Source organism: Hyperolius riggenbachi, chromosome 2, assembly GCF_040937935.1.
Source record: "Hyperolius riggenbachi isolate aHypRig1 chromosome 2, aHypRig1.pri, whole genome shotgun sequence".
In the NCBI taxonomy this organism is placed as follows: domain Eukaryota; kingdom Metazoa; phylum Chordata; class Amphibia; order Anura; family Hyperoliidae; genus Hyperolius; species Hyperolius riggenbachi.
The window spans coordinates 402,709,555-402,735,565 of record NC_090647.1 but is presented as its reverse complement, the minus strand read 5'-3'; the positions used below and the strand labels follow the sequence as shown (position 1 = coordinate 402,735,565).

General features: G+C 44.2%; 1 protein-coding gene across 5 annotated transcripts in view; it reads left to right on the top strand.

Annotated features, from left to right (window-relative positions):
- Nucleotides 1–26,011, top strand: part of SIRT2 (sirtuin 2) — a 270,431-nt gene that overhangs the window by 165,381 nt on the left and 79,039 nt on the right. For all 5 annotated transcript variants that reach the window (XM_068269801.1, XM_068269799.1, XM_068269800.1 and 2 more), the window contains 3 exons: nt 1,722–1,790; nt 5,317–5,446; nt 8,857–8,916. In XM_068269801.1, the coding sequence (XP_068125902.1) occupies nt 1,722–1,790; nt 5,317–5,446; nt 8,857–8,916 (259 nt within the window). The remainder of the gene's footprint in view (nt 1–1,721; nt 1,791–5,316; nt 5,447–8,856; nt 8,917–26,011) is intronic.

Sequence of the window (26,011 nt, the reverse complement as noted above, 5' to 3'; positions counted from 1 at the left end):
TCTAGAGTTTTGAGATAGCCAGGTCTCGGTGACGAAGGCCAGATCCATAGTCTCTATTAGGTCATGTATAATTGCTGTTTCGTTATTTGTTGACCTGGACAAAAATCAATACAAGAATAAAAAAAAAAGATAGAGAAAGAGAAGTGAAACGTTAAACTCTAGAAGGACTACCGCATATTGCTATGTTTTAGTTGTCTGAATCTTTAATGAGCACCCAACAAGCCCAGGTTTTGACATATTGCTCTATTCTGTCCTGGGCTGAGAGGATGATCTCTTCCATTTTTATCTACACTAGCCAACCATCCTAGTTGATGTTTTCACATTATAAATAAAATACCTTTTAAGCCACCAGCAAGTAGGAAGATGCTTGCTATAATTTTGTCAGTACTTAGTGCAAAAGTTATTTTAAACAGAAGATAAAAAAGCTATCCTCTTGGAGAAAACTGCACGCGCATCTCCTGCTTTGAGGTCGATCGCCGCTCGGAGACTGTTAGACAGTGAAACCGCCGTGTAATTATGCTGTACAGCGCTGCGATCAGTACTGGGGACAGCCGTGTGACATGGCTGTCCCCTCTGTAAGTGCAGACGTGATCCGCTGTCATTGGCTGAAGCCTATGACAGCTGATCACGCTGATTGGCTGGCGAGGGGAGGAAGGGAGGGAGCAGGAAAAAAAGAAAGAAATATATTATAAAAATAATATAAATATTTATTTAAAAAAATAAACACTGGGGGAGCGATCAGACCCCACCAACAGAGTGATCAGACCCCACCAACAGAAGAAAAAGGGGGGGGGGGGTCACTTGTGCACTGAGTCATGCGGACCTGCTGCTTGGCCTTAAAGCTGCAGTGGCCAATTTCAACAAAAATAGCCTGGTCTTTTGGGAGGTTTAACACTGCGGTCCTCAAGTGGTTACATTTGCTATCACTCCATTACTCTCTCATGCTGGTCACTAGAAGTTCAACATGCCACCTCATGGCAGAGAACTCTCTGACGATCTTAAACAGAATTGTTGCTCTACATAAAAGGCTATAGGCTATAAGAAGGCTATAAGAAGAGTGCCAACACCCTGAAACAAAGCTGCAGCACGGTGCTAGACCATACTGCGGTTTTAACAGGATTGGTTCCACTCAGAATAGCTCTCACCATGGTCGACCAAAGAAGTTGAATGCACTTGCTCAGCATATCCATATCCAGAGGTTGTCTTTTGCAAATACAGACACTCCCCTGTTAACAAACGAGATAGGGACTGTAGGTCAGTTCTTAACCTGAATCTATTCATAAGTCAAAACACTGCCATCTCTGACCCCTGTACCTCCTCTGTGCCCCCCTGTTTTTCCAGTGTCCCCTTCTTAGTCAACTCTATACCACTGTGCCTCCAGTGCCCACTTCTGTTCACCTGTGCCTTCAGTGTCCCCCTCTGTGCCCCCCCCCCCCCACCCACTGTGTCACCTCTGTGCCTCTTTCCATTCCCCTGCACCCCCATTGTCCCTATCTGCCCACCTGTGACTCCATTGTGTTCCTTGTGAAAGTGGGCCTATGCTTTAAATTATACTGTGGGCCACAAAATGTAAATGGTGCATAATATGCTATCTCGATATTATCAGTATTGTTTAAATGAAAATCACGTGTGCCATGTTTCTTATGCTGAGTTTATGTTCATATGTTATTTACATGGCTTCCCCTTTTTTCAGCAAAATAACATTACAATCTTTTTTTCAGCCAACAATTTGTCACTATTTTTTGAGAATGATGAAAGAAAAGGGATTGTTCCTTCGTTGCTACACACAGGTATTATTTCTTGTTACATAGTTGAAAAAAGACATATCCATTGATTTCAATCGAACAAGGTACAACAGTACAACACCAGCCTGCACCCTCACATATCCCTGTTGATTCAGAGGAAGGTGAAAAAAACCTTACAAGGCATTGCCAATTAACTCCAAAAGGGAAAAAAAATTGCAAATGGCATTCAGTTACAATCCCTGGACCAACACCGCCGGGAATTACCTGGTAATTATAATCATGGATGTCTTTCATCCCAAGGAAGGGATCTAAGTTCCCCTTGAACTCATAGAATTTGCCTTAACTACCGTACTTCCTGTGGTATTACATTCCACATTTTAATTACTATTACGGTAAAAAAAAACTTTTTCCTAAATAAATGTTGTTGTTTTTTTCCTCCATTCACAGATCATGTCCCCTAGTCCTTAGCACAAGCCTCGGAACAAAATGCTCCTCTGTCAAGCTTTCATATTGCAGTCTGATGTATTTGTACATGTTAATTAGATTGGTGCGTACACATGTCGGATTTTTCCAAACAACCGGTTGTTCAGACGTCCAAACGACCGGTCATTTGGAAAAATCCGACATGTGTATGTACCTTTAGGTGTCTTTTCTCCAGACTTAATAAGCCTAATTTATCGAACCTTTCTTGGCAAGTGAGACCTTCCATCCCTCTAATCAATTTTGTTGCTCATCTCTGCACCTGCTGTAAAACAGCAATAGCCTTCCTGCAATGCGGTGCCTAGAACTGAATTACATATTCCAGATGCGGCCTTACTAGAGAGTTAAAGTGTACCACAGACGGATTCAACTACAGATTTGATACTTGGGGTGTTTCCTCTAGCCCCATAAGCATCTCTGAGTCCCTCCCCGTCCTCCACGGTCTTCCATTCAGCTGCAATCAGCCCTGCGCATGTGCAAAAGTCCCCAACCGATACGACTGAACCAGTTACCAGGGCTGATTGCAACTAAACGGCAGATCGCGTAGGATGGCGAGGGACTCAGACATACGTATGGGCTGGAGGAAGCCCTGGTAAATATCAAATCTCTAGTTTAATCCACCTCTGGTTTCCTTTAAACAGGGGCAATATTATGCTAGCATCCCGAGTTTGTATTTCCCTTTTAGGGCCCATTCACACTAGAAATCGCTAACGCTAAACGCTGAGCGTTTTTCCTAGCGTTTTTTCACTGTATAGAGTGTTTTTCCAGCGATTAGCGTTTTGCGTTTTCTAGTTCAATTCAAATACTTTATTGAATCTCTAATCGCTTCAGAATCGCTCAGAAAACGCTGCATGCAGCGCGTTTGCGTTTCAGCAAGTCGCAAAACGCTTAGATAAGAACACTTCCATACACTTTTATCGTGCACACGTTTTTCAAATCGCTAGCGATTTTCAGCAATGCTGAAATCGCTCTGAAACCGCACAAGTGTGAATGGGCCCTTAATGCATCCTAAATGTTTATTTGCTTTAGCTCCAGCTGCTTAGCATTGATTACAATTATTTAACTTGTTGTCGATGAGTACTCCTAAGTACTTCTGCAAGTTTAATGATCTCATCTTTATCCTGTTTATTATGTATGGTGCTAGACCGTTGGTATGACCAAACTGCATTGAATTTCATCTGCCATTTATGTGCCCATATAGCCATCCTATCCAGATCTTTCTGCAGTATGTCACTATTTTCCTGAGAGTTGATAATTCTGCACAATTTTGTATCATCTTCAAAATCGCAACATTACTCTTTTTTTTCATCTACTAGGTCATTAATAAGTAAATTGAAGAGTATTGGACCCAGTACCAACCCCCGTGGGACCCCATTTCTAACAGTCACCCATTTTGAATATAATCCAATGACCACAACTCTGCTTTCTGTCCAATAGCTCCCTATCCATGCACACAGATTCTTCCCCAGTCCTGGCATTCAGACTGTTGTGGGGAACAGTACTGAAGGCCTTTGCAAAGTCCAAGTATATCCACACTAGCTTTCACCACCTCATAAAAGCTGGGCATGTTAGTCAAACAAGACCTGCCCTTAGTAAACCCATGTCCAATACAGTACACCTTTCTTTTGCTTAGAGTTGATATACTTTTAAAACATCTTGGGACTTGATTTGATATCCCTGTCTTTTTTTACAACTTTTTATTGCACTCCTTATGATTGCTTAACGCAGCCTTGGCCCCTCCTCATTTAACCTCCCTGGCAGTATGTTTCCTTCCAGATTTTAGGGTCTAAAAGCAGTACAATTTTTTCATGTGCTTTTAGACCCTAAAAGCAAGAAAAAAAAATCATACTATGGGAGAGCCTGGAGCAGTCCCTGCCCTTATGCACCTCCCTGGGATCCAGTACTGCAGTTCTCTCTCCGGGTGGCGCTGTAACCCTATAGGGAGATTGCTGGCGATCTCACCAGGGAGATGCAGAGCCTCCGTGGACAGGAAGAGAAATGGCCGCCAGCGTCTGGATCACTCGGGAGTTGAGTAAAATCGGCCACTGTGCGCAATGCTCTGCATTGACCTCCCAGCGGCTACCACAAGTGTAGCTCGGGTTTACCACTCTGAGCTGCGGTTTTCCACCCCGAGTCTAGCTTGTGGTTACCACTAAGGAGGTTGAGGCCATATAGGCATATTTTTCCACTTTATTTTATTTTTAACTTTTCTATTCATCCATAGAGGCCTTTTTTATTTCTGGAAGTTTTGTTTCCATATGGGATATACTATATTTACTATTCTATTTATTGAGAATAACTTTAAAAGTTTTCCATTTCCATTCAGTGTCCTTCCCTTGTAGTATACTATCCCAGTCCACCAAACTTAAAGAGAACCCGAGGTGGGTTTGAAGAATATTATCTGCATACAGAGGCTGGATCTGCCTATACAGCCCAGCCTCTGTTGCTATCCCAAACCCCCCTAAGGTCCCCCTGCACTCTGCAATCCCTCATAAATCACAGCCATGCTGCTGACAAACAACTTGTCGGAGCTGGCTGTGTTTATCTTTATAGTGTCAGTCTGCTGCTCTCCCTGCCTCCTGCAGAACTCCAATCCCCGCCTGCATCCCTTCCCTCCCTGCTGATTGGAAGGAAGGGACGGGGGCAGGGACCGGAGCTATGCAGGAGGCGGGGGAGCAGCCGAGACTGACACTACAGATGTAAACACAGCCACACAGCACGGCTGTGATCTATGTCTGATTTCAGAGTGCAGGGGGACATTAGGGGGGTTTGAAATACCAACAGAGGCTGGGCTGTATAGGCAGATCCAGCCTCTGTATTCAGATCACATTCTTCAAACACACCTCGGGTTCTCTTTAATGCATGCCTGAGTTGGTTGAACTTTTCTTTTCTAAAATTCATAGTTTTAGTTGTTCCACTGCTCCACGACCTATCAATAGTATGAGAAAATATATATGTGTAGGTTTTGGTAGTGAATAAGGAAGGTGGATTGTCTCATGCATTATGTTATTATCAAAGGCATTATTTTTACTTTTTATTCTCCATCCTCTTACAGTAGAGGAACATTAACTGTATCTGGTTTGTTTCTTAGAACATTGACACACTTGAGCGTGTAGCTGGTCTCTCTTCTGATGACTTGGTAGAAGCCCATGGAACTTTCCACACATCTCACTGTGTTGGAACATTCTGTAAAAGTGAATATTCTCTTTCCTGGATGAAAGGTATCTTACGGTTTATCGACAGTATAGGCATTTTCTTTTTTTTAAGTTACTAACAAAATGTTCATATGTTTACTTGGGCTAACAGAAAACTATTTTTTTTGACTACCACTGACTATGCACTAGAATATTATGCAATATGCATTGTGAAAGCTGAGCTTTCAGAAACCCATGACTTTAAAGAGAATCTGTACTCTAATATTCTTACAATAAAAAGCATACCATTCTATTCCTTATTTTCTCCTGTGCCCCTCTGTGCTGTTTCTGCCACTCTCTGCTGCAATCCTGGCTTGTAATTAACAGTTTTAGGCAGTGTTTACAAACAAACTAACCAGCTTCTAATAGGCTCAGCTAAGCATAGTGTGTGAGTATGCAGGGGGCCTGCAGAGGGTGTGTATCGCTTCTACCAATCACAAGCAGCCCTGCACATTCCACACAATCAAAGCCTTAGCCCGACAAACAGGACAGAGGAAAGATACATTGATTTATTACAGAGACAGTGTAATTAGGAAGAGCTGCAGTAAGCCCCAGCACATTAGAACAGGCATAGGAACTCATAGGATAGAAGAACTAAGGCTGAAAAAATTGTTACAGAGTCTCTTTAAAAGAAACCTGAGATGAATTAAAAAAAGGTATACGGCTCCAGCCCCCCTCAGGCCATTGGCACCCTCGCTGTCCTCCCGGGCCATTCCCCTGCTGGAAGGCCTGTTACATCTGAGAAGTTGCACTTTGCAAAGCAGGCACGGCCCAGCCACACGGGGGCTCCATTTGCGCTCCCATGGCCAGGAGCATCCTACGCAGTGCTGCTGGACTGCGCATGCACATACTGAAGCCGTCTTGTGGATTTACTAGGCCGGCTAACGGAGGATTGAGGTGGCCCGAGAGGACGGTGAGGAAGCTAACGCCCTGAAGGCGGCTGGAGGAAGCCCCAGGTACCTATACATTTTTTCCCCATCTCAGTTACACTTTAAATACAGGAACGAGGCAACAATTCTCAGCGTATTCTCCTTGTGATAACTGCTAGTTTCCAATGAATAGTATGTGTCTAGAATTAAAGGGACCCTGAGCTCTAAAATTAAACGAAATTGGTACTTACTGGTACTTCTCCAGCCCACCGTAGGTCGGGAGGTCTCCCGCTCCCTCCTTCGCATACCGCACCAGCAACACCCAAAAAAAACCACTAGTTTATAAAAACAATTGATTTAAAAAAAAAAAAATTACATAAATAGTTGCCTTAGGGACTCAGCTCTTTTAATCTATATTTTATGAGGGAATATTACTATTACTTTACTACATAGGGGCTTGTAGTTATGGACCGGACAAAAAAAATAAAAAATAAAACCTATATTTTGAAATAATATATTGTCGCCATACATTGTGATAGGGACATAATTGAAACGGTTTAATAATTGGGACAACTGGGCAAATAAAATGTGTGGGTTTTATCCACAGGAGAACGTTTTATCAAAATTATAATGCCCGAAAACTGAGAAATAATGAATTTTTCTAAAAAAAAAATTGCCTGGTCTTTAGGTGGGTTTAAGCCCGCTGTCCTTAAGTGGATACAATTTGCATAATTATTTGGAACGTAGTGTATGCATGTTGGAGTAGTTTGGCTCTGTAATATTAACAATCTGACACATCATTGCATTTCAGCGGTTCTGGAGTTGTGCTTAATGTTCAGGGTACAACAAAGAAATGATTTGCATATTCAGAAGTGATGCACTGAGGGACACCTCAGTGCTCACTCCAACCTGAATAATCACAAATACCTTCTGTTTTTAAGAAGGTAAACTTCTGTTTTACGAAGGACAATAGAACATTATCTTCATATGGGGGAAAAAAAATTTGCCATCTGTTTAGAAAATCGTCGCTTACACTGTAGTTTTGCTGCAAATTTACCACGATTTTAATGTAAGTCAATGGGACCATTTTTTTTTTATTTTTTTTTTAATGCAGACACAGCGCTGATGGTTAGAAAAGTGTTCACGCTGTGTCTCTGGCCTAATGCTTCATACACACTTGACATAAAAGTCTTTGGAAAATGCAAGATCACAGACCAATTTTACCCCCTTCCAGGTAGTATGAGAGCCATACTCTACACAGTCTATTCTATGGAGCTGCACTCCCCATCAGAAAAATCTCTGCAAGATGCTGCACACAAAGATGCCCGTACACACTCAAAAGATCATTATCTGCAAAAGATCTGTTCCTGCAAACAATCCATTCCTGCAAAATGCATTCATAGTCTATGAGATCTGCAGATCCTCATACACACCTGGTTTAACAGACCTCATCTGCATATCTGGCAATCATCTGCAGATCTGAAAATCCATCCTGGTGGATATGATCTGCAGATGATCTGCAAATGATTGTCTGTTAAACCAAGTGTGTATGAGGATCTGCAGATCTCATAGACTATGAATGCATTTTGCAGGAATGGATTTTTTGCAGGAACAGATCTTTTGCAGATAATGATCTTTTGAGTGTGTACGGGCATCTTTGTGTGCAGCATCTTGCAAAGATTGTATCTGATGGGGAGTGCAGCTCCATAGAATAGACTGTGTAGAGTATGGCTCTCATACTACATGGAAGGGGGTAAAATTGGTCTGTGATCTTGCATTTTCCAAATACTTTTATCTCAAGTGTGTATGAAGCATTAGAATGGTTAAAATTTGGAATATCTTACCACAGAAAGAAGAAATGGCAAATTCTATATATGTATTTAAAGTGGGATTGGATGCTTTCTTTGCATTGAAGGGCATCCACGTCTACTAGTAGTGTTGATCCTCGGATTTTCACCTAACTGGAGACAGGAAGGACATTTTTTCGTTTTTTAGATTGCATTTTAAGTGACATGTGGATTTACAGTGACAAAGTTGTGTTTCTTTTTTTCTTTTTCTGCCCGAAAGAGTTAAACATTCAGGTATGCAACTAAAAGTTTTTCTCCAGTCAGGACCCAAGACTATAGCTTAACCCTCACTCATAAGGAATTACAGTAATAAAACTGTGTTCTGGCAGATAATCGCTTCTGACTGCAGGGGATAGTTAAAAAGTAGATTTTTCTGCTCAATAACAGTCTTTCTCTTGACCTTTTAAGTTTTTAAACACATTATACAGTGGAATATCTAGTTTTTAAACATAACATAAAACTGAGGGATAGCTAAAAGAAAAATCATTTTTAGGAGTAGGAGGATGGATACAATTGTTTATATCAACAGTTTATTTTTACTTAAGGGTCACTTTACTAATGGGGCACTATTGTGAATTAAGTGTTTTTCAGTTACTGTAATAAATTATTTCTACGAGATAAGCAACGTTTGATAAAGATGAAATTCTTTCACAATAAAGAAAAGGAGGGATTTCATAATTTTTATAAACTGTAACAATATTGTTTAACTTTTCTTTTTCAGAAAAGATCTTCTCTGATTTGATCCCAAAGTGTGAAAAGTGTAACAGTTTGGTTAAGCCTGGTAAGTTGCTGTATGTATAGGGAAATCATGAAATCCTGCAGGCTATAAAATTGCCCAGCCTTAAAGAGAACCCGAGGAGCTGTCTGAGAATAAAATCCCCATACAGAGGCTGGGTCTGTCTATAGAACCCAGCCTCTGTTGCTATATAGTTCGCCCCTAAGCCCACCCTGCACTCTGCAATACCCCCCTAAACACAGCCACGCTGGCGACACGCAGCGTGTCGCAGTGCGCTGTTTTCCTCTCTCCTGTCAGTCTCGCCGCCTCCTGCATCGCTCCGGTCCCGCCCGCGTCCCTTCCCTCGCCGCTGATTGGAGGGAAGGGACGTGGGCGGGACTGGAGCGATGCAGAAGGCGGGGGGAGCGGCGAGAGTGACAGGAGTGAGGTAAACAAAGCGCGCAGAGCGCGGCTGTGATTTATGGGGTATTGTAGAGTGCAGGGGGCGATTAGGAGCGATCTATATAGCAACAGAGGCTGGGCTCCATAGACAGACCCAGCCTCTGTATGGGGATTTTATTCTCAGAACCCCTCCTCGGGTTCTCTTTAAGCCTTCCAAGGATCGATACCAGCTCAGTCCTGGAAGAAGTTGATAATTTGCCAATCGGAAATCATTTGGTTAGTGGTGATGTAGTACAGAGATGTGCAATCATAATCTATGCCCGTTCCTTTCTCTGCCCACTTAAGTTTATAGCAATGCCCAATTACCCTGCTAACCAATAAACTGATGATGATGATGATGATGATGATCAACTGGGCATTAGGGATGGTCAATTTGATGCAATTTGTTCTGAGTTCATACAGAATTATGTAAATTATTAATGTTAATTTATGCAGCTTGAAAATAGACTAATCGAATCATGCCAAGGTGGAATTTAATTGGTCCATGTTTAACCACTTCCCGACCGCCCACTGCACAGGGGCGGCCGGAAAGTGGATGCCGCAAGGACCGCCGCATGTACAATTGGCGGCGGTCCTTGTACGGGCATGGGCGGAGCGATCGCGTCATCCGTGACGCGATCCTCCGCCGGGGATCGATGGCCGGAGATTTAGCCTCCAGCTCGCCGGCCACTTAGCAGCGCCGGTGGGTGGAGGAATAAGGAAATCCGCCGATCTATACGTATAATAGGCTTTGTAATGTATACAAAGCCTATTATACAGGCTGCCTCCTGCTCTGGTGGTCCCAGTGTCCGAGGGACCACCAGGGCAGGCTGCAGCCACCCTAGTCTGCACCCAAGCACACTGATTTCCCCCCACCCCTTCCCCCTGATCGCCCACAGCACCCTTCAGACCCCCCCCCCCCCTGCCCACCCCCCATACCCCTGTTTGCACCCAATCACCCCCCTAATCACCCATCAATCACTCCCTGTCACTATCTGTCAACACTATTTTTTTTATTCCCTAAACTGCCCCCTGCTCCCTCCTGATCACCCCCCCCACCCCTCAGATTCTCCCTAGACCCCCCCCCCCCCCCTGTGTACTGTATGCCTCTATCCCCCCTATAATAACCCACTGATCACCTGTCAATCACCCATCAATCACCCCCTGTCACTGCCACCCATCAATAAGCCTCTAACCTGCCCCTTGCGGGCAATCTGATCACCCACCTACACCAATAGATCGCCCACAGATCCGACGTCGAATCACCTCCCAAGTGCATTGTTTACATCTGTTCTCTACCCTAAACACTCACTAATTACCCATCAATCACCCCCTATCACCACCTGTCACTGTTACCCATCAGATCAGACCCTAATCTGCCCCTTGCGGGCACCCAATCACTCGCCTACACGCTCAGAATGCCCTCAGACACCCCCCTTATCAATTCGCCAGTGCATTATTTACATCTGTCCTTCCCTGTAATAACCCACTGATCACCTGTCAATCACCCATCAATCACCCCCTGTCACTGCCACCCATCAATCAACCCCTAACCTGCCCCTTGCGGGCAATCTGATCACCCACCCACACCAATAGATCGCCCGTAGATCCGACGTCAGATCACCTCCCAAGTGCATTGTTTACATCTGTTCTCTACTCTAAACACCCACTAATTACCCATCAATCACCCCCTGTCACTGCTACCCATCAGATTAGACCCCTATCTGCCCCTAGGGCACTCAATCACCCGCCCACACCCTCAGAACGCACTCAGACCCCAGCCCTGATCACCTCGCCAGTGCATTGCTTGCATCTATTCCCCCCTCTAATCACACCTTGAGACACCCATCAATCACCTCCTGTCACCCCCTAGCACACCTACCCATCAGATCAGGCCCTAATTTGCCCCGTGTGGGCTCCTGATCACTCGGCCAAACCCTCAGATCCCCCTCAGACCCCCTTTCCGATCACCTCCCCAGTGCATTGATTGCATCTATTTTCCCCTCTAACCACCCCCTGAGACACATATCAATCACCTCCTGTCACCCCCCCCTAGCACTCCTATCCATCAGATCAGGCCCAATACAACCTGTCATCTAAAAGGCCACCCTGCTTATGACCGATTCCACAAAATTCGCCCCCACATTGACCACCTGTCATCAAAATTTGCAGATGCTTATACCCCTGAACAGTCATTTTGAGACATTTGGTTTCCAGACTACTCACGGTTTTGGGCCCGTAAAATGCCAGGGCGGTATAAGGAACCCCACAAGTGACCCCATTTTAAAAAAGACACCCCAAGGTATTCTGTTAGGTGTATGATGAGTTCATAGAAGATTTTATTTTTTTGTCAAAAGTTAGCGGAAATTGATTTTTATTGTTTTTTTTCACAAAGTGTCATTTTTCACTAACTTGTGACAAAAAATAAAATCTTCTATGAACTCGCCATACACCTAACGGAATACCTTGGGGTGTCTTCTTTCTAAAATGGGGTCACTTGTGGGGTTCCTATACTGCCCTGGTATTTTAGGGGCCTTAAACCGTGAGGAGTAGTCTAGAAAACAAATGCCTCAAAATGACCTGTGAATAGGATTTTGGGCCCCTTAGCGCACCTAGGCTGCAAAAAAGTGTCACACATGTGGTATCGCCGTACTCAGGAGAAGTAGTATAATGTGTTTTGGGGTGTATTTTTACACATACCAATGCTGGGTGGGAGAAATCTCTCTGTAAATGGACAATTGTGTGTAAAAAAAATCAAACAATTGTCATTTACAGAGATATTTCTCCTACCCAGCATGGGTATGTGTAAAAATACACCACAAAACACATTATACTACTTCTCCTGAGTACGGCGGTACCACATGTGTGGGACTTTTTTACACCCTAAGTGCGCTAAGGGGCCCAAAGTCCAATGAGTACCTTTAGGATTTCACAGGTCATTTTGCGACATTTGGTTTCAAGACTACTCCTCACGGTTTAGGGCCCCTAAAATGCCAGGGCAGTATAGGAACCCCACAAATGACCCCATTCTAGACAGAAGACACCCAAAGGTATTCCGTTAGGAGTATGGTGAGTTCATAGAAGATTTTATTTTTTGTCACGAGTTAGCGGAAAATGACACTTTGTGAAAAAAAACTATTTAAAATCAATTTCCGCTAACTTGTGCCAAAAAAAAAAAATCTTCTATGAACTCACAATACTCCTAACGGAATACCTTGGGGTGTCTTCTTTCTAAAATGGGGTCATTAGTGGGGTTCCTATACTGCCCTGGCATTTTAGGGGCCCTAAACCGTGAGGAGTAGTTTTGAAACAAAAATGACCTGTGAAATCCTAAAGGTGCTCATTGGACTTTGGGACCCTTAGCGCAGTTAGGCTGCAAAAAAGTGCCACACATGTGGTATCGCCGTACTCAGGAGTAGTAGTATAATGTGTTTTGGGGTGTATTTTTACACATACCCATGCTGAGTGGGAGAAATAGCTCTGTAAATTGACAATTGTGTGTAAAAAAAAAATCAAACAATTGTCATTTACAGAGATATTTCTCCCACCTAGCATGGGTATGTGTAAAAATACACCCCAAAACACATTATACTACTTCTCCTGAGTATGGCAATACCACATGTGTGGCACTTTTTTGCAGCCTAACTGCGCTAAGGGGCCCAAAGTCCAATGAGCACCTTAAGGCTTTACAAGGGTGCTTACAATTAGGCACTCCCCAAAATGCCAGGACAGTAAACACACCCCACAAATGACCCCATTTTGGAAAGTAGACACTTCAAGGTATTCAGAGAGGAGCATAGTGAGTCCGTGGCAGATTTCATTTTTTTTTTCGCAAGTTAGCAGAAACTTTTTTTTTTTTTTTGTCACAAAGTGTCATTTTCCGCTAACTTGTGACAAAAAATAAAATCTTCTATGAACTCACCATGCCTCTCAGTGAATACTTTGGGATGTCTTCTTTCCAAAATGGGGCCATTTGGGGGGTATTTATACTATCCTGGAATTCTAGCCCCTCATGAAACACGACAGGTGGTCAGAAAAGTCATAGATGCTTCAAAATGGGAAAATTCACTTTTTGCACCATAGTTTGTAAACTCTATAACTTTTACCCAAACCAATCAATATAGGCTGAATGGGTTTTTTTTAAATTAAAAACCTGTTTGTCCACATTTTTCATGCTGCATGTATACAGAAATTTTACTTTATTTGAAAAATGTCAGCACAGAGTTAAAAAAATCATTTTTTTGACAAAATTCATGTCTTTTTTGATGAATATAATAAAAAGTAAAAATCGCAGCAGCAGTCAAATAGCACCAAAAGAAAACTTTATTAGTGACAAGAAAAGGAGCCAAAATTCATTTAGGTGGTAGGTTGTATGAGCGAGCAATAAACCGTGAAAGCTGCAGTGGTCTGAATGGGAAAAAAAGGGTCTGGTCCTTAAGGGGGGGGGGGGGGGGTAAAGCCTACGGTCCTCAAGTGGTTAAGATGCATAGATTTGCATACAGCATGCATTATCCTGAAGGAGCTCGAAACGGTTTGCATCTCATTGACCATCCCTACTGGGCATGTTGTGGACAATAAATAACTGACAGATCAAAGTGATCAAATATGCCAGAGAAATTGACCGTGTATGGCCAGCTTTTTAAAGAAATCCTTGTTGAAACTCTATAGTGTGTAGGCTAGCTCGACTAGAAATTAAGATACAGATAATACACTTTTCAGGCTGCCAACATGCAGAAATTGATACACAGAAAGAAGGGACTATGGACAATAAGTGTTATGCAGTGCACAGCAAGTATGAACAAGCATCTAGCTCAGTTGAAGAAGTGAAGAATACTTCTAACAAAAAAAGGGAGGAAAGTCAGGTTGCCTGAAAAATCTGCATGACCCTTATTTTAAAAAAGGATAAGTGTGGGTAAGTGTCAGATGTTTGAGGGAGGAATTCCGGGGAAGGGGAGAGGATGGAGAGAAATCATGTAAGCTGGAGTGAGAAGAGGTGACCAGAGAGGAATACAGCAGAATGTTGTTAGTAGAGCGGAGATTGCATGTAGGATAGGATCTAGAAATACGATTATTTAAATAAGGAGTTAGGTTGTAAAGTGCTTTGTATGCGAAAGTCAGGATTTTGAATTGAGTAACTGACAGCCAGTGAAGGGAGTGACAGAGATAGCAGGGATAGCACTGGAGAAGCCAGAGGAGGTGGATGAGTAATGCAGCAGAGTACTGTAGTCGTGAAATAATCAGGGCATGCAGGAGGAGTTTGGTAGTGTCCTGTGTGAGAAAAGGGCAGATGCGGGAGATGTTTTTTAGGTGCAGACAACAAGAGGAGGATAGTTTGTCAATGTGTTGTTTTAATGAGAGTTTCAAGTCCAGTATTACTATATCAAAGAGAGAAAAACATGGCAGGCACTACTCTAGCATCACCGTCAATATTTATTGCATGTAGATGGGTTACAGCAGAGGAGGCTCCTTACAGCTGTTTCACGAGTGTCTTGTTTGTTCAGAGGTACAACGAGGGGTGCAGGGAGGCTGGTGTCTGCACTATTCCGAGCTTTGTGGCAACTGACGACACCCAGCCGCTCCTCCCCGCCCATGCCTCATCTACTTCCACCCAGCCAGTACTTCATGCATATGCATGAACACAGCGTGGTTATGGCCAATCAGCTGCAAGTAGGCTGGGGGAGACACACCTCAGCAATACAGCCAATAGTGCCAGCAAACGCCACTCCCCCTCCATTTACACTTGGCATTTACACTTGGGTCGCCGCTGCCAACCCAAGTGTGAATGCCACACAGTAACTGAATTAGGTGAAAATAGATGGTGCATAAAGAAATCGCCGCATGCAAAGGCAAAGCAACAAGTGGGCATATTCTAAATTGCAGATTACGCAATATTATAGAAAAGAAAACAGGAACCAAAGATTAGGAGGATGAACTGAGAGGAAAGTCCTGCAAGTCATTGGTGCATGAGGTCACACCGAGGTTGCAGGGAGGGAGAGGGAGGGAGGAGAATGAAGAAGAAAAGAGTATACAATAACAATTTTAAAAATACAAATATCATTACTGAATCAATAGTCCAGTTTTTCACCTATCTTCATTCTATATCCTCTAGATCCCAAACAGGCAAAGTTAGTTCGGCTCCAGGAAACAACCCAGGTCATTAAACCCTAAAGAACCCATAGCATTATTTTCAGCTATAATTTTAGCCTCCCTTTGAAGCAATATGTTTTGTCTATCCCCTACACTATTAGGTCTCTTAAAGAGAAACTCCAACCAAGAATTGAACTTTATCCCAATCAGTAGCTGATACCCCCTTTTACATGAGAAATAGAATGATTTTCACAAACCGACCATTAGGGGGCGCTGTGTGACTAATTTTGTGCTGAAACCCCTCCCACAAGAGGCTCTGAATACCACGGTACTCTGGGCAAACTGCCACAATGTAACAATGTTCACAGACAGGAAATGGCTGTTTAAAGCTGTCTGTAACAGCCAGAGTAGCTAGAAACAGCTACATAACTTGCCCACAGTAACAATGTCACCATGTAATACATGTCAGAATGTGAATCTGGGAGAGGAAAGATTTTACAATGAGCAAACACTGACTAAATCATTTATACATAATTATTGTAAAAATGAAGCACTTTTTTTATTAAATTATTTTCACTGGAGTTCCTCTTTAACTACACATAAACCTACAAATTTAATTGTTGAAACGTTACCACCATGATCATTTCTAATACTGTTATGGCTGAAATTGTTGGAACAGAAAAGTATTGCAGTAACACGTTTTGCTATACACGTTTATTCCCTTCGTGTAATTTGGAACAAAACAAAAAAGGGAGGAAAAAGCAAATTAGACATAGTGTCACACAAAACTCCAAAAATGGGCTTGACAAAATTGGCACCTTTAACTTAATATCTGGTTGTACACCCTTACTCTGGCCCTGTAATATGCATAGTGCAGACATGCAAACATTAATTGCATTAAAACTATCTAAAGATTAGGAGCACATATCCTGACGTCCTCTCCTGGGGCAGATAGTGCATCAGACTAAATTTACAAGGGAGCTAATAAAGCATATCCATGTCCACCATGCACACCAACATAAGCTGTGTGCATACTGACAGTGGTCAGACAGGGGATGGAGGGAGCACACTGGATTAAACCCTGGCGACAAGGGTCAGTTACAAGAAAAAAAACAGGCACATCGCCTCACGATAGGACATTTAAATAAGCGATTAAGGATGTGCTAAAGGGGGTGTGGCCAGCAAAATGGCAAAGAGAGTTAACCCTTTTCTCACTCACATGCAAATTTTCACACAAATGCATTCACAAGGTTCAATCATCCAGGAACCACTGCTATCCCTTCAGCTAAGTTAAAAGCCGGGGTCTTGGTTACAAAAGAATGCATTCTCTTGCATAGTCACCTACACTGCACAGAAGTACCCAAGTATTTGTAGGTGTCCTAACTATGGCCCTGTAACATGCATAGTGCAGACATGCAAACATTCATTGCATCAAACCTATCTAAAAATTAGGAGCGCATATCCTGACATCCTCTCCTGGGGCAGATAGTGCTTCAGACTAAACTCAGAAGGGAGCTAATAAAGTATATCAGCATAAGCTGTGTGCATACTGACAATGGTCAGACTGGGAAGGAGGGAGTGCACTGGATTAAACCCTGGCCACAAGGGTCAGTTACAAGCATTCTTTTTTTTCCAATACTTTTATACAAGCATTCTTCTGTAACTAAGACCCCGACTTTTAACTTAGCTGCAGGGATAACAAGTGGTTCCTTGATGAATGAATTTTGTGAATGCATTTGTGTGAACATATGCATGTGAGTGTGCAAAGGGCTAACTCTCTTTGCTTGTTTATAAGGAAGTCCTTAAAGCGAAACTGTAAATACTTTTTAAACACACTGTTTCACTTATCTGGGGCTTCTGCAAGCCCCTAGCAGCCGTCCTGTCCCGCGCCGGTCCTCCATGAGCCTCCGTTCGCCTGCCGCCAGCTACTTTCGGTTTCGCCACCAGGCCACTGCGCCTGCGTGGTTCTGGCCTCAAGTATTCTTTCTTCGCTTTACACGCTATTGCAGAGGGGAACGTGAAGAAAAGATACACTTGGCAGGGCTGCGCTGGCCTCGACTTACAAGTCGAGGTAAGGAACAAAGCGGCGGCAGGAGAACGGAGGCTTGTGGAGGACCGGCGTGGGACAGGATTGCTGCTGGGTGCTTGCAGAATCCCCAGTTAAGTGAAACAGTGTGTTTAAAAAGTATTTACAGTTCCGCTTTAAGCCACGCACAATCATGTCCCCAATTGTCCTACATTCCTAATTAAGATAATGCAGGGGTTCTTTTGTCTTAAGCTTCACAAAGGGGTCATCCTTCAGCATTAGGCAGCGCTTATTGATAGTCTCTTTAATCTTTTTTGTCATTGGGGAATAATCAGATGTAAAAAATACTCATTTTGGTAAACCTGAATCTTTCTACTCATTTTCTTGCTCTTCTCCAATCTCTTGGTTTACTGAGTGAGTCTTTTTAGGGCAGTGCCTACTATCTCATTTTTGTATAAAACGTTCTCTTAGTTCCTGCTCTTGATTCAAAAAATCTTCTTCCTTCCTTTTGTTACGTCTTAATCTCATAAATTGACTGAACTGAATGGATTTTTTAGTATGATCAGGATGGAAGCTTCCCCAATGAAGAACAGCATTAGTCACTGTCTCCTTGCAGTATCCCATTGTATATATCCTTTTTTGTATCCCTTGTGTTGAATTACCCATCACCACATCCAGAAATGATACTTCCTCCCCAGGAAGCTGTAGATTGCATATTCATATGATTTTGCTGCAAATAATCTAAAAACGCATCAAACTCATTCCTAGCGGATGACCACAGGAGGAAGACACCATCTATATGCCTAGACCACACCCTGATCGAGTCATGGAATCAGTTGATGTCTTCAAAAACATGATGCCTCTCCCATTCCCCCTTCTAGATTGTAAGCCTTTGGGCAGGGTCCTCCTCCTTTTGTGTCCTACCTGATCATGCACCTCCATTACTGTGAACCCATGCTATGCACTTGAGTGAACCTAACTTGCCTAATCTCCATGCTCCATCCAGTGAATGACTAAGCATTACCTTATGCTCATACTGTGCTGTGCGATCTGGTTTTCTTGCATTCCTGTATTGTCATATTGCTGTATGTCACCCCTAAATATTGTCTGTAACCTAAATTAATGTTCAGTGCTGCGTAATATGTTGGCGCTGTATAAATACAATAAATAAATAAGTATAAATTTGCGAATGTAGGGTCTATAGCTGTGCTTTTGGTAGGTGAGGGTTGGACTCGATTTTAATCTAACAATTGCTCTTATTTAACTACCCATCGACCACCTAACGCCCATGGGCATGGTCAAGGCGGCAGCCCCAGGACCGCCTAATACCAATTTGCATAAAGTCCCGAGGCGAGGATGTGCAGGAGATCGCGCGCACCGATGGCGCGCATCTCCGCATGGATGACTGGGCGGAGCTCCGTCATCAGTCTCCCAGCGGCGATCGCCGCTAGGAGACTTTTAGACTGCGTCTATTTACTTAGTACAGCACTGCGATCTAAGACAGCGCTGTACTGGGGACAGCCTGTGACACGGCTGTCCCCCTGGGGGACTCAGAACTGGTCCGCTGTGATAGGCTGAAGCCTATCACTGTAATAGGCTGACAGGGGGAGGGAAGATTAGAAAAAAACCCAATAAAACGGAAATTTAATTAAAAAAAAAAATATTATGTATTAAAAATAAACAAACAATCCTGGGGGCGAAATGACCCCATCAACAGAGAGATCTGTTGGTGGGGAGAAAAGGGGGGGAATCACTTGTGTGCTGAGTTGGACGGCCCTGCAGTGAGGCCTTAACCACTTCCGGATTCTCGGAGCGTATATACACGCCCCTGAATCCAGAAGTGTATACCATTCCATGTCAGTTCCCGGAGGGTGTCTCCGTGAACACCCTGCGAGCCGATCGGCGGCTCGCAGGGTAAATGTAAACACACGGGGAAGATCTTCCCCGGTGTTTACATGTATACGGCGCTGCTGCGCAGCAGCGCCGTAGAGGAGATCGGCGATCCCCGGCCTCTGATTGGCCGGGGATCTCCGGCATCTGATAGGCTAAAGCCTATCCCATCAGGCGCAGGACGGATTTCCGTCCTGCGCCGCTCACAGGGGGAGGGAGAGGGAGGGAAGGGGAAGGAGGCCAGGAAGCGCTGCGGAGGGGGGCTTTGAAGAGCCCCCCCGCAAGCGCAAGCAGCCGGCGGCGATCAGACCCCCCCAGCAGGACATTCCCCTAGTGGGGAAAAAAGGGGGGAAGTCTGATCGCCCTGGCTGCTAGCTGATCTGTGCTGTGGGCTGGAGAGCCCACACTGCACAGATCAGCATAAAAGTTCATGGTGTGGAAGTGGTTAAAGATGCAGTGGCCTATTTCAAGAAAAATGGCCTGGTCTTTAACTCTGCGGTCCTCAAGTGGTTAAAGGGGAACTATGGCGAAAATTATGTTTTTCCTTTGTGCCCAGCATCAGTTGTTTAATACTGGCAGCATAATTTTCTCCATACAGCATGTGTTAAAAAAATACCTCCTAATAGCACTTTTGGGCTTTTACACAGCTGACCTGCGTAATTACATCAGCTTTTCCTGACGGGATGTGATAGGACTGGCTGTTATCTGCTCTCTGATAATTGCTGTCAGCCTTCCGTCTCTTGTCTTGCAGCGCTGATTTATTAGGCTCACACACTGTGTTGTTGCAGACTTCCCACAAGAAGTCTTCTCAAAAGTAACCATATAAACATGTTCTATTCCTGTCAGCTTCACTGTATTTACAGCCTGTTTATTTAGTTACTTCAGAATGTCTGCACACCCTTAGCAGAATCTTCCAGTATATCCCCCCATGTTCCCTTCTAGTGGTGAAAGCATCTCTCGCACTAAAAAAAAATCTATTAATGTACAGATGTGTATATATGTAGGCATATGTATATATGAATATATGTGTGACTCCATATATCTGATCTGGTGAGAATAATGGTTATACTATTGCTAAGCATTATTGTGTGCCTGCAAGCTAATTTACAATACTTCCCTACCTCAAGAACGACAATCTCTTGGAACAGAAAAACTTAACGCACAGGCAACACATTTCATGAGCGCAAGCCCGCTTCCTCAGGCCAATAACAGTGCTTTACCGAATTACCAAATATACAATCCTCAACGAACCGTTTCAACCACTATAGTCAATAAAATACATTTTGCACATCGACCATAATAATAGTAGAATGATAAGACCTTGGTTGCTGTAATAAATTCTAAAATCTGCATAACAATAAGAGTACACATAGCAATAGAATGCACACTTTTGCAACTATATGCAAGTGGTCACTTGTGTCTACACATGCAGGGATGCATGCATATATACTAGTGGGGTTTCAATGGTGGTAGGAGCCTCGATCAAAAAGTTAATATGAAAAAATGCGCATAAATTGAAAGAAAAATATGTATATGTGTATGTATATATATATATATGTATATACTCGCAAGCAAGCTGAATTTTTGACCCCCAAAAAGTGGGTCAAAAGTTGGGGGGTCGGCTTGCTTGCGAATCATGTTGGTCCCCCATCGACCGCCCCGCGGCCGCGGCTTCTGCTATTAGCTTACCCGGCGGCTTCCTCTATTCCCCTCTCCGTCTGCTCGCCCGTGTAAATAATTTACAGCAGCTCGCCCCACGGTGGCTGCTGTGTGACGGAGGAAGCCGTAAGGAGAGCGGTTCCCATAGTAACGGCGATACACATCGCCGCTACAGGAAGCTGCTCTCTCTACGGCTTCCTCCTGTCTACACATGCAGGGATGCATGCATATATACTAGTGGGGGGTCGGCTTGCTTGCGAATCATGTTGGTCACCCATCGCCGTGGGGCGAGCTGCTGTGAATTATTTACACGGGCGAGCAGACGGAGAGGGGAATAGAGGAAGCCGCCGGGTAAGCTAATAGCAGCAGTGGCGGTGGGGGGGCACTACCTACCCATACTGGGGCGATATACTGGCCACTATCTACCTATACTGAGCACTATACTAGCTATACTGGGCACTATCTTCTTATACTGAGCACTATACTAGCTATACTGGGCACTATCTACTTATACTGAGCACTATACTAGCTATACAGGGCACTATACTGGGCACTATACTAGCTATACTGAGCACTACCTACCTATACTGAGAACTATACTAGCTATACTGGGGCACTATACTAGCTATACTGGGCACTTTACTAGCTATACTGGGGCACTTTACTAGCTATACTGAGCACTACCTACCTATACTAGCTATACTGGGGCACTATACTAGCTATACTGGGGCACTATACTAGCTATACTGGGGCACTATACTAGCTATACTGGGGCACTATACTAGCTATACTGGGGCACTATACTAGCTATACTTGGGCACTATACTAGCTATACTGAGCACTTTACTAGCTATACTGAGACACTACCTACCCATACTGGGCACTATACTAGCTATACTGGGACACACTAGGGGGATCATGCGGCCAGCATTTCCTACCCCCGACTTATGAGGTTCAATCACTTTTTCCTGGTTTTTTAGGTAAAAGTTGGGGGGTCGGCTTATATGCGGGTCGGCTTGCTTGCGAGTATATACGGTATATTTAATCTAATAATATATAATAATAAATAGATGGAATATGTAAATGGCTGCATAGACGGGGAACGTGTGACTATGGAAACCCTGTTGGGCTAAAACCCTGTTGGGGTCAACCACCTCATTTCTTCTTTTGAATTTTATTATTGTTTTTAACCTACATTTATACATATCTGGGCGCCTCTTTACCCCAATTACCAAGCGATGATGTGTCCACTTCTGTGCAACTGCCATATAACACAGTAATCATATGTCAAAGAGAGAAAAACAGGGAGGGCACTGGTCTAGCATTACCATCAATATTTATTGCATGTAGATGGGTTACAGCAGAGGAGGCCCTACGTTTGGAAGCGCTCCCCCCATCTTACAACTGTTTTACGGGTGTCTAATTTCTTCAGAGGTACAACGAGGGGTGCAGGGAGGATGGTGTCTGCGCCATTCCACACTCCTGTTTTCAAATGAGCGTGGCTGCCCCTCTCCAATCAGGCGTCATCTACTTCTGTTTGGCCAGTACTTCACAAATATGAATGAACACACTGCAGTTATGGCCAATCAGCAGCGAGAGGGCTGGGGGATTGCACACTTTCGCAATACAGCCAATAGTGCCAACGAAAACCACTCCCCCCTCCTCATACCCATATACATCACCGCAGCCAATCCAAGTGTGTATGCCACACATCAACTGGATTAGGCAGAAGTAGATGGTGCATAAAGAAATCTCCACATGCAAAAGACTGAGTAAAATGTAGGCAAAATTTAAATTGCAGATTACGCAGTAATAATAGAAGAAAAAAAACAAAAAACAGACCCAATGGTGCATGTGGTCACACCCATGTGGCAGAGAGGGGGAGGAAGGAGGAGAGATGAATACGCAATAGCATAAAAAGAAAAATCCTTCAAAGGGAGGCTTATCTTATAGCTGAAACCAATGCTATAGGTAATTTTGTGTTTAATGATAAAAAATTACCTGGGGTGGGGGGGGGGGCGTGGCAACCTTTTTCCACCTCCAAATGGAGGATTTAGACAACTGCAACAGACGTAATAATCTGAGGCCATCCCGAATCCTATATAGACTTGAGGCCTACTGCTGCTAGGTTTTTTTTTAGCGTGCTTCTCCCTGACGTGGATCAAGACGCATTCATCTTTGATCAAATTCACTGAGCATTATGCCCAAAACCCCATGATAATCAGCCTCCTCGTGATGTGATGATGTGCTTTGAAGTGGATCTCCAGACTAAAATCTACTCAGCAGAACTGAAAAGGCTTGGTGTTTTTTTAATAGTTTCACAGCATCAGAACTTTTTTTTTTAGCTAAGCTCCGCTCCATCAAAGAAATCTGCCCGGGCTTTTTTACCCTGATGCTGTGCAAAGCATGATGGGATTTCTGATGTTCTTGTTGCCTAGCAACTGGGACGGGTGATCAGGAAAGTTGGAACTGTGTCTCACACTCCCTGTCGCCTCCTTTCAACCAAAAAGATGGCTGCCCCCATGAAATAACAAACATTTGCCTGTTCTTTTAAAACAGGGTGGGTAAGAGATTATATTACCTATCTATTTTAATTAACATAACTAATGTAACTTAATGACAGTATGTTTGTTTAGGCTGAAGTTCCTCTTTAAAGAGTTTTTATTAAAAGATAGGATGTTGCAGGCTGCTCGCAACACTCCGGATATACTGTTTGAAGACTTTAAGTTGCAACTCTTTCCTGATGTATCCCCTGTCGCCTTGGATAAACATTGGGCAATGAAAGATATTACTAAAGCCCTATCAGAAGCAAAAATCCGCTATCACTTGGGTTTTACTTTTAAATTGATAGTGTCTCACAATGGATCTCTTCTTGCCGCATCTACTCCAGAAGAGGGTGCCAAATTACTAGATCAGCTTGCATTAGCCCCTTGTCCAGCTCCTCTACCTCAGCGTCATCGCAGCATCTTTTCTATTTGGTCTCAAAGCCCTTCTACTATATCCCCAAGGTTACCTCACAAGGATGACTGATCTCCTTCACTACTGAATACGTAACTATGCTTCCTTTACCTGGGAACTTGTAATGGATTGCGGAGACACCGCCGCGCGGTCTGGCAGCGGGGCGGCTGTCTCCGCGTTCAGACCGGCGGTTTCCGCACAGCAGCATGCGTCTGGTTTGTCTGAGCCTTCTAGTGTACACAGATGGAGAGCTACGCGTGCGTGCGCGTAGAGGCAGGACCTTTATGCCAGTAGGAGAGTCATCAGCTGATCCCGGCGCAGTGCGTGATTGGCTGAGTGGTGCTGGGCGGCGCTGAGGAGCGCTGTACTATATGTACATCTTGCCTGTCAGTTGCTGGTTGTCTGCCGTTGCGAATACTTACGTGTAAGCACTCAGACCTCAGTCAGATCCCACAGTGTGTTAGAACCAGGAGGACCTGGGAATTCACACTTAGCCAGATTACTCTTGTGTTATACTTTAGACCAGTTCCGGGGTGTTGTGACCAAGGACCTCACACCCAAGCTTAGGGATACTGTGTCATTGCTGTGTTATACTTTAGACCAGTTCTGCGGTGTTGTGACCAAGGACCTCACACCCAAGCTTAGGAATACTGTGTCATTATTGTGTTATACCTCAAACTAGTTCCTGGGTGTCGAGACCAAGGACCTCACCCCTCAGGCTAGGACTCTGTTCTATTTCGGCTATGACTATTTGCTCCCTCGACTTCTCTATTGCTTTCGGATTCGGTACCTCTGCATATCTGCCTACCTGTTGCCAGACCCTGCCTGTACCCGGTTACCGAATCAGTCTTCTGTCTCTGTACCTCATCTGCTCGTGTGTTGCCGACCTGGCCTGCCCGACCTTCCAGGCTGTCACTCACTCCACCCTTGAGTGCTCAGTCTATCTGTACTAGCAGTGACACCATTCCACCTAAGCTGCACTTAGGACTCCTGCTCCTCAGAGTGTCCGGCCTGTTAGCAGCCAGTGGCCTCTTCCCCTGGAGTTTCCCTGGCTGCAGTACAGTGTACTAGATATCCCTGGTTGCCAGGTTCTCACTATTCTCTCTCACTAGGAGATAGTCTCTGCACTGCCCAGGGCCACTCTGCCCCTCAGGTGGTTATTGGCCGAGCTGCCTATATCTCCCGCTTCTCAAGAGATAGCCTACAGTTACACCAAACACTTACTCTTTATTAGGTGTCCAGAGGTTAGTCATACTTGTATTATTGGTGATTCTGCAGATCACCCATAATCAGGTATACATCTGTATTGTTGATGATTCTGCAGATCATCAATAATCAGATTCTCTCTGTGTGCTGACACCGATCGTTACAGAACTGAACTTTTTATTTTTTTATTTTTTTTATTGCTTTTTATATTACTTGTGATCTCCCTGGAACTTATTATAACACTTTTCAAATGGCTGAATAGTCTCCATGCCTTGACTGTTGTTTGTCTCCCTCCCCCACCCCACCCCTCACCTTTTGGGTTGCCTCACTAACTGTAGCAACTCTCCTGCACTCAGAGGTGATGTTTTCCTGGATGCATATTTCCTTTTATTAGGATGTCCAGAAGTTATGCAGTTATGGTATATGTTTAGTTTAACCACTTAAGGACCAGGCACATTTCTAATGATCGGTGCTGCGTGGGCTCTACAGCCCGCAGCACCGATCAGGATTACACCAGGGCGATCAGACTTCCCCCCCCCCCCTAGGGGGATGTCCTGCTGGGGGGTTGTGATCGCCGCCGGCCATTGGTGAGTAGTGGGGGGGGCTCCTCAAAGCCCCCCTCCGCAGCGTTTTCTGCCCTCTCCCGGCTTACCTCACTCCCCTCCTTTCCTTAGGCTGCGCAGGAGGGATATCCGTCCTGCGCATTGTGGGATAGGCTTCAGCCTATCATATGCCGGCAATCCCCGGCCAATCAGATGCCGGGGATTGCCGATCTGACTTACGGCGCTGCTGCGCAGCAGCGGCGTATAATGTAAAACAGCGGGGATTTCTTCCCCGTGTGTTTACATTACGTGTGCGAGCCGCAATCGGCGGCTCGCACACTGTTTACGGAGA